Source organism: Urocitellus parryii, chromosome 2, assembly GCF_045843805.1.
Source record: "Urocitellus parryii isolate mUroPar1 chromosome 2, mUroPar1.hap1, whole genome shotgun sequence".
NCBI classification, from domain to species: Eukaryota; Metazoa; Chordata; class Mammalia; order Rodentia; family Sciuridae; genus Urocitellus; species Urocitellus parryii.
The window spans coordinates 223537866-223545834 of record NC_135532.1 but is presented as its reverse complement, the minus strand read 5'-3'; the positions used below and the strand labels follow the sequence as shown (position 1 = coordinate 223545834).

The 7969-nt window shown below is 59.2% G+C and overlaps 1 protein-coding gene across 1 annotated transcript in view; it reads right to left on the bottom strand.

Annotated features, from left to right (window-relative positions):
* Positions 1 to 330: 330 nt before the first annotated feature.
* Positions 331 to 7969, bottom strand: part of Ubash3a (ubiquitin associated and SH3 domain containing A) — a 29658-nt gene continuing 22019 nt past the window's right edge. The window contains exons 10-14 of the mRNA XM_026410109.2: positions 7380 to 7472; positions 3526 to 3670; positions 2804 to 2910; positions 1989 to 2098; positions 331 to 477 (exon numbers count right to left, since the gene is read on the bottom strand). Of these exons, the coding sequence (XP_026265894.2) occupies positions 331 to 477; positions 1989 to 2098; positions 2804 to 2910; positions 3526 to 3670; positions 7380 to 7472 (602 nt within the window). The remainder of the gene's footprint in view (positions 478 to 1988; positions 2099 to 2803; positions 2911 to 3525; positions 3671 to 7379; positions 7473 to 7969) is intronic.

Genomic DNA, 7969 nt, shown 5'->3' with positions numbered 1-7969 from the left:
TGCCTGTGCATGTGTGTGTGCGTGTGCATGTGTGTGTGTGTGGCCTGCGATTCCTGGACATGGGATGCCTGGTCCCCCTCCCTCCACCCCAGCAGCTCTGACGGCCCCGTGGCAGGTCTCGGTGTGTGCGCTAGTGTGACATCCTAACGTGGCTGGCTGCTCTGTGCCCTGATGGCGGATGGCCGTGGCAGGGTGAAAGCAAGCGGCAAGAATTCTGGAATATAAAAGTGCATGTTGTGCTTCGCGAGTCACCTCCGGCGAGGCTCAGGCACCTCGGTGGTGGCAGGATCACACAGTCTGCAGCCCGCAGGCCCTTCCTGGTGGACCGCCTCACTGGGCTCCGTGGCCCGGGATCCAGTTCCTCCAGTCGAAGGCCGCGTTGGCCCCATGCGTCAGCGTCTTCACGGGTGGTGTGGCCAGCTCCCACTTCCCCTCGGCTTTGTTCTCTTCACAGAAGCACATTCCCAGGGAGGGGATCTGGAACAGAGGTTGGGCTCCGTGTTGACATTTGATGCCAGCCTGCCAGTTCTGGGCTGGTCTTGACAGGCACTCCTGGGCTGTGGAGGGCCACCAGGGTCCCCGCTGCCTTAGACCAGTGTGGCGTCTGCCAGGGCAGTCCTCACCTGGGGCCGACTGACCCCTAGGGACGCCTGGGGTCAAGGTGCTGCTGAGCACCCTGGAATGCAGGGGACCTGAGAAGCGTGAGGTCCAAATGTCCACAGTGCCATGGGAGCCCTGGTTGGCCCCCCAGGGAGTGGCTGATGTTCCCGCAGCAGCACAGAAAGGGGCCTGTGGGGTTTCCAGGCTCAGGGACAAGCACCCGAGGAGCTCCGGCACAGTTCCTTGTGGAACGAACATGCTGGGTGGACAGGCCCCTGTGACGGGCTTTACGTTTGTGGCATGTTTTGTTTTTCTTCATTTCCTTTCTCTTTCTAATATCTAGAACTTCTTGGATCAGACAAAATTTTGCAGAAATCCCCTGAGGCAGGGGGATCTAAGTGGAGGCTGGTGTGGACTCAGGAGTGAGCCTCTCCTTTGGCTTAAGGGGTGGGGGTGGGGTGGGCAACAGGAAGGTCCTGAGTGGGCAACAGGAAGGTCCTGAGTGGGCAACAGGAAGGTCTTGGGTGTTCCGTTTGCAGCTGCCCCTGATTTGAAGGCCCGTCCTTTGGCAAAGCCCCTTGATGAAGTTCTGAGGAGCCTGGGCAAGTCTGGCTTATCTTGGGGGGTGCTGGGGTGGATGCCAGATGGCCAGCATAGGAAAGCCCCGGGAGTTCAGGACTGGCCAAGGGTCTTGTGAGTGGGCAAGACCTTTGGCCACAAGGACAAGTGGGTTTTGGAACGGTGTCAACTTGCAGTTCTGAGATTGTCTGGTGTGCAGTGCTGTCACCCTTGCTGGCTACATGGACAAAGAGGAGCCCGGGCCGGGGCTTGTGTGAGCGTGTGGCTGCAGGAAGGGGGCAGGGAGAGGAGGGGGGCCTGAGAGCAGGTGGCAGGAGGCACACTGACATCTGCAGGAGCAAGAGCAACATTCGGGGGGCGCTGGGGCTACCCTGGAGGATGCCCCAGGAAAACCTCTAGGGACGTTCTGCAGCTGGTGAGTCTGGAGACAAGCAGGGGAAGGTCCTTCTGGTCCCCCAGTACTCCCTCCAGGGTCTGCAGTGGGCCCACAGTCGTCTCTCCCGCTCCAGACGGCTCAGCCCTTACTGGGCTGTGTCTTCTACAAGTGGCGAGGAATTAGAACAGGAACCAAAATCTTTAAATCCTGCTTCTTGTTCTTCACACTCTTGGCAGCAGTGATCTCAAGTCACAGTGACAGTGATAAGGACAACAGGCCTGTCCGTCACCCCAGCCAGGGTTGCTCTCTGCTCAGGAGAGGTGGCACCTTCTCAGAGGCACGTGGGACCTGTTGCCCAGAGAAGGGACTGTGACAGCCTGTGCCTTCTGGCTGCTGGACTTAGTGGCCCACACAGCTGAGAACACGCACTTACCTTCCTCACCAGCTGGGCGAAGTCCCCACAGTCTCGGGGTGGCAGCCCCAGGAGGGGCCGGGTGCAGGAGTCCAGCGCAGAGCCATGGCTCACGATTAGAATGATGCCCGCTGTGGAAAAAGGACATCTCGCTGTCAGAGCAGGAGCAGAGCACCTTCTCGGACGAGTGTCCTCCCAGTAGCTGCGTGGCTGACCGTAGCCCAACCGCACTCACTATTCTGCCTCCCCTGGGTGCCGTCTTTTCCAGCGGGCATCACCCCTCTGCAGAGGGTCTGGAGGTACAGCACCTGTGCACCAACTGCAGGGTGGAGTGGGGGATCTGAGCCACCACCCTCCGGGGGTTGGCTGCCTGGGTCAGTCAACCATAGGTGAGATCTGGTGGTGGCTGCTGCCCAGGACTGACCAGGTGGGTGCTTGAAGGGATCAGCCAGTTTATCACTGTAAGGACTCCAGTGTCTGGAGGGCAGCCAGAGTTCCCGGGCTGAGTGGGTCTCCCTCAGTGACGTGAGTGCCCCAGCCAGCTGTGGGGAGTGGGCTGTGGCCCACACACCCACCTGCCTGGCAGTTCCCTGGCTTCCTGGTCCCTAGAAGCTGACCTGAGTTCTTTGGACATGGGTGCTGGCCTGGGTCTGTCAGCTCCTGGGCCCAGCATCAGGGTCCCATCTAGGTCCCCGTTACTGTGGCGGTGGAGGTGGGTGCTCTGCGGGCTGGAGGACGGGAGCGGGGGAGTGGGGGTGCTAGTAATCCAGGAGTCGTCCGTTTCCACCGCAGAGGGAGCCCCCCGAGGCTGCTCCCACGGAAGGCGGAGGACTCACCGTCCTGGGGGCAGGCGCCGAGGATCTGGTGCATGCTCACGGCACACCTGTTGACGTACTCCTCGTAGCTCTCAGCAGGCAGGAGGGAGCAGAGGGGAAAGGCAGGCCTGGAAGGAGGAGGAGGGTCTGGCTACCCTGTGGGCTCCTTCGCAGGGACTGGGGGTGTGCGCTGGGCCGGCTGGGGAGGAGAACGCTCTCCTGGTGGCCCTGCCTGGCAGGGCTCAGGGGCCTCCAGTCAACAGAAGATGGCACTGGCAGGGCTGTGTTCTTACGGAGCCCAGTAGGGTCCTGCTCAGCTCTTGGGCTTGGGAGGGAAGGACCAGTATGTTCCCCTCCATCAGACTCAGGTCAGGTGCCCCCCGATGCCTCCCCTGCGAGGCCCTGACCTTTGGGCATCTGCACGGGTAAGACCACCGTCCATGTCTGACCAGATTCCTCTACCCTGGCCCCTCAGGTGCCATCTGATCACCCTGGCTTGCCCTCACCAGGAGTCTTGGCAGGCAGGCTCAGCTGCTCTCCACCAGTGCCCACCTGCTCCTGGGCCACAGATCCCCGCCGGCCCTGGCCGTGCTCAGAGCTGGGCCCACCCCTCTCCCCCACTGCTCAGCGCCACCACAAAGTCCCTCCTGAACATGGTCTCCCTCGCCTTCTTCCACCAGGGTTCTGACAACTCTTTAACCAGAGCTGGGGAAAGAGGGGCAGAGAGCCTGGGCAAGGCCCACCTGTAGTCGGGGTCGACGTGGAAGCCCGCCTCCTTCAGCTCTTCCCGGGTCATGAAGGCCGGGGCGCTCTTGCTGGCCTCCCATTTCATCCACTCGAAGATCCCGGGCTCCACTCTTATCTTCATTTTTTTCTCCAGTTTGAGTTCTGGATTCAACAGAGAACAAGTGTTTGTCCTGGGCAGCGTCCAGTGTGGCCTGAGTAGATGGGTCTCTCCCCCACTGGAGCTGACTTTCACGCAGATCTAAAAATACCTTTCAAAGATGTGATTCTTTTTCTTGGTGAATATTGTTCTGTGATTAAACTCAGCTGTGCTGTTTCTGAAACCCAAGCTGCCAGGCGATGGAGGTACCAGAGGGGTGAGGACTTTCTGTCTGGAAGGGACAGCCTACCTCGAAGGCTGCAGGCTCGACTGGACCCCAGGAGGACTTACAGCTAAGCCACCATGGCAGGCCTCACCCTCTGGTGGAGGCCAGGAGGGTGCAGTGAGGACTCTGCCGGTCCAGCCGTCAGTAGGAAGGATGTGGCCCTCTGGAGAATGTCAGTGACGAGGCACTGTCCTGATGGACACGTGGCCCCGACTGGGCAAGTGGTGAAGGACAGAAAGGAACTGTCTCTGGGAGGTTCTGGCTCCTTGCAACTCACCTTTTATGTCTTGACTAAAAGGTCTGTCAAGGAAGGCCGTCCCTTTTTGCAGGGGGGATAAAAGACTGACTGCTTTTATTTGAAATGGGGAAAGTGTCATTAAGTGCAAGTGTTGGAGATTAAACTAGTTCCAAAATGTGTCCAGATTCACGGGACGGGTTCCCACGCCAGGCACTTTTAGGAAGGGGTTGGACCAAGGCTCCTGCGTCCTCCCTGGTCATGGTTAAGGACATCACAGGAGGAGGCTCTGGGAGCTTCCAGGGCCTGGCCAGCAGCTCCCCTGTGGAGGACGCCTCCTGGGCCACTGCGCTGTGGGACACCTTTGGCTAATGGCCCATCTGGACACTCATGGACGAGGAACTGATGTAAAGCTTAGCATGTTTGGATCTGCCTGGAAAACAGGTGGATCGTGTTTGGGATTTATGGGGAGGATCGGGTTTGCTTGTTTTCTGAGCTAACACAGGATCTATAAGCCTGTGTCCTTTAACAGCCGTAACAATGGGAATCTTCTGTGACTAGAGTAGAAGCCAAAGATCACGTTAGAGATACAGACATGGCCATTGTCCAATGACAGTTTTGAGAACTTTTTGTTGTTCATGCCAGAGACCCAAGTAACAGAAGCCAAAAGAATATCCACAAAATATGGAATAAATATGCTCCTAATATGGAAACATAAGTGACAAAATGGACAAAATTACGAAAAGATTTTTAAAGTGCTCAGCGTTTTTTTGCCATGAAGACTGCACAAAAGAATGTTTTTATGCTTCTGTTCATACGCCGTTGCTGTGATGGGAGGTTGGGAGGGAAGAGGAGGGCCAGGTCACCACTGGAGAGGGTGGGCCACAAAAGCCCAGGCGCCAGGCCCAGGGCGTCTGGCGGGACACAGGCCCTGGGCGTCTCACACCAGCTCTCCCGGGTGCGCCTGCAGAGTGGAAGTTAAACCAGTTTTGAAAGATGGTGGAAAATTGCATCTTAGGCAACCACAAACGAGGCTCTATAAATGGGAGGAAGTGAGAGGCTTGGAGCAGGGACAGAGAGGGAACTGAGGCCAAGCTGTCACCTTGTATCACACCCTGCCCGTTCCTTGCTTTGTTCCCTCTTACTGTCATCGTTGGGTCAATAATAAGCACGCTGGTGCTAGGCAACCTGGGGTGTGTTATTTCCTAGGTGTTTTGCTTTATTCCGTCACATTCACTAAGAGTCACCCCAACCTGAAAGCTGCAACAAATGTGGCCTAGAAGCGATTGTGCGGGCGTTGAAAGAACTGGCGTTGGTGGTACTTCTGCTGCCCTGTCCCTCCAGCAGAGGGCGGCACGGAGTGGCCACTTCTCATTTCTCCTTCCCTTCTGGGTGGGTGGTGAGAGAAACGAGGAGAGTCCACCACCGTGGGCCCTTATCACCTGGTTGGGTCATTTCTCTGAAAAAGCAGCTGGTCTCGTCTTCCTGTCCCCCAGCACTGTAGTCCATGCTCAGCTGCTGAAGGAGACGCCGAGGTGTGTGCGCATGTGTGTATGTGCTCATGTGTGTGCGGTTGTGTGTGTGTGTGCCGTGTGTCCGTGTGTGGTGTGTACACACGTGCTCTCTGTGTGCAAGAGTCTGCACACGTGTTGATGGGGAGGGACGAGGGCCCTTGGCAGGCCTGTCCCACCCTGGGTGCAGCCATGCCGTGCATCAGGCCACCCAGGCAGTCAGGCACTGGGGACTACCGGGCGCTGCCCAGGTTTGCCGTAAAAGGCTGACTTGGTCCTTTTATCCTCCTCAGCACCATGAGCTGAGAACCGGAGGGAGAGGCACCCTGCAGTCACATTGGAACCCCTGCACCAGCTGAGGTACCCGCATTTCTAACTCAGAGACCTGAAACGCAGAGTGGGGGCTCGAGGTCCAATGTCACTAGGGGGTGGGATGACAAGGGAGCAGGGAGGGTTCCCAGGTGGGAGGCAGACGGAGGCTTCTCGGGGGTCACAAAATAGTCCATGAGAGCCTGGGAAGGGGTGGATGGCGCCAGGGGCCCAAGCTGCTCCTGAAGGTGGTCAGCCACCACAGGCTGGGACTTCTGACCATGCATCCTGACCTGGATGGTCCCTGCAGAGCTGCCCACACAGGACGGGAGGGAGAGAAGGCACAGGAGTGGGGCAGGTGCACCTGTCCAGTCCACCCATCATCCTTCCTACAGCTCCTCCTGACCATCTGCACCCAGTCACCGCTCCTGCCTCGGATACTCTGTAGGCGCAGTCTCCTGCTGCTCCCTCGCTCCCCCAGGACTTGGTTCCTGTGAGCTCCCTGCCCTTCTCCTTCCACCCACCTGCCCAGCCCCGTCTCCCTGCCGGAGCCCGCCTGGACCCCGCAGCCTCATCACCCTGCACACACTGTCCCCAATCCACACTCCCTCACTGCCTTGCCCTCACTGTCACCCCAGCCTTTGTTAGCTCCAGCTGGGGGGGACCCCGGGCCCACCCAATGCTCCATGGAAACTCATGCCCACAACTGTGCTGCCCCGGTCATTCTGCTGTCCCAGCCCATGTGTGGCCCCACTCCCCAACAGCTCTGCAAGCTTCTGACTGTCCCCCCTGGCTTGCTGTCCATGGCGACCTGACTTCCTGTGTTTCTGAGACATGGAGCAAGCCCTTCCCCCACGTGGGCCCGCCTGCCGTGTCTGTGCCTGGCCTCCCTCCTGCCCCTGTGTCCTGGCGCACCAGTCCCTGCCTGGGGAACTAGGTCACATCCCTCCTCCCACCCAGGAGGAGCAGGCGGGGTGCAGACTGGGGAGCAGAACCTCCTAATGGGCTGCCATCTCTGGGCAGGAAATTCTTCCTGTGTAGAAGCTGCACAAGGGCCCACCAAAGGCTTCCTGGCATATTCTGCCCCCAGAAGCACGCAGGACAGCCCCCGTGGGCAGCTTAGAAGGGACCACAGCAGTTCCCAGATCCCTGGGTTTTTGAAAGCCCCTTTCCAGGTGTTTCCTTCGACCTGGCAGAAAGGGGCCTGGGTGAGCAGCAGGACGGGCCCGGTGCTCGTCACCCGGCTCCTACTGCCCACAGTCCTGGAGTGCAGAAGCAGCAGTGCCTCAGCGGCTGGCCTGGGGCCGCTGGTCCATCTCGGCCTTTGCTTTGTCTGGCGGCTCAGGCCCGCCATCCCATTGTACCTCTGCTCCCTCCCCTCCCCTGGAGGACAGTCAAGGCCACATTCAAAGCCTGCTGAGATTCTCACCGACCTTCCAGGATGTGTCTGGCCGTCTGCACACAGCGGAGGGCTGGGGAGGTGAAGACGGCGGTGAGTCTGACGCCACTGTCCATCAGCGCTCCTCCTGGAAGACAGCCGTTGGAAAGCCCCTTCAGACTCTAGCCCAGGAATGCAGCTTAGGAGGCGGCTCCACCTGAGGCAGGCAGGGTCCTAGGAGGTTCTGGGACACCTGGCATGATCTTCCTGGGTGTGACTGTGACCACCAATCCCTGCTCCTGTGACCAGGAGACGACCCAGGGGACGTCACAAGCAGAGATTCCCCCAGCCAGTCACAGAAGTCAGAGGTTCGAAGTGAGAGGGGTTTGGCATGTGAGAAACTCTCCGTTTCTGTCTTGCAAGAGGGGCCCCACGGCCAGGAGTGTGAGCAGAGCAGTCCCTGGTCAACAGCCCGTGAGGAGAGGACCTCAGTCCCACAACCGAGAGGATCAGCCTTCAGCCGGAGTCTGGATGGGGGCCTGAGCTCCGGTGGGCGCTCCGTCCTGCGGACCCTCTGATTTCTGGCTTTGAGACTTGGCAGGATCCATCCCCGCCCACCTGGGTGCACACATGTGGGCTGTGCCT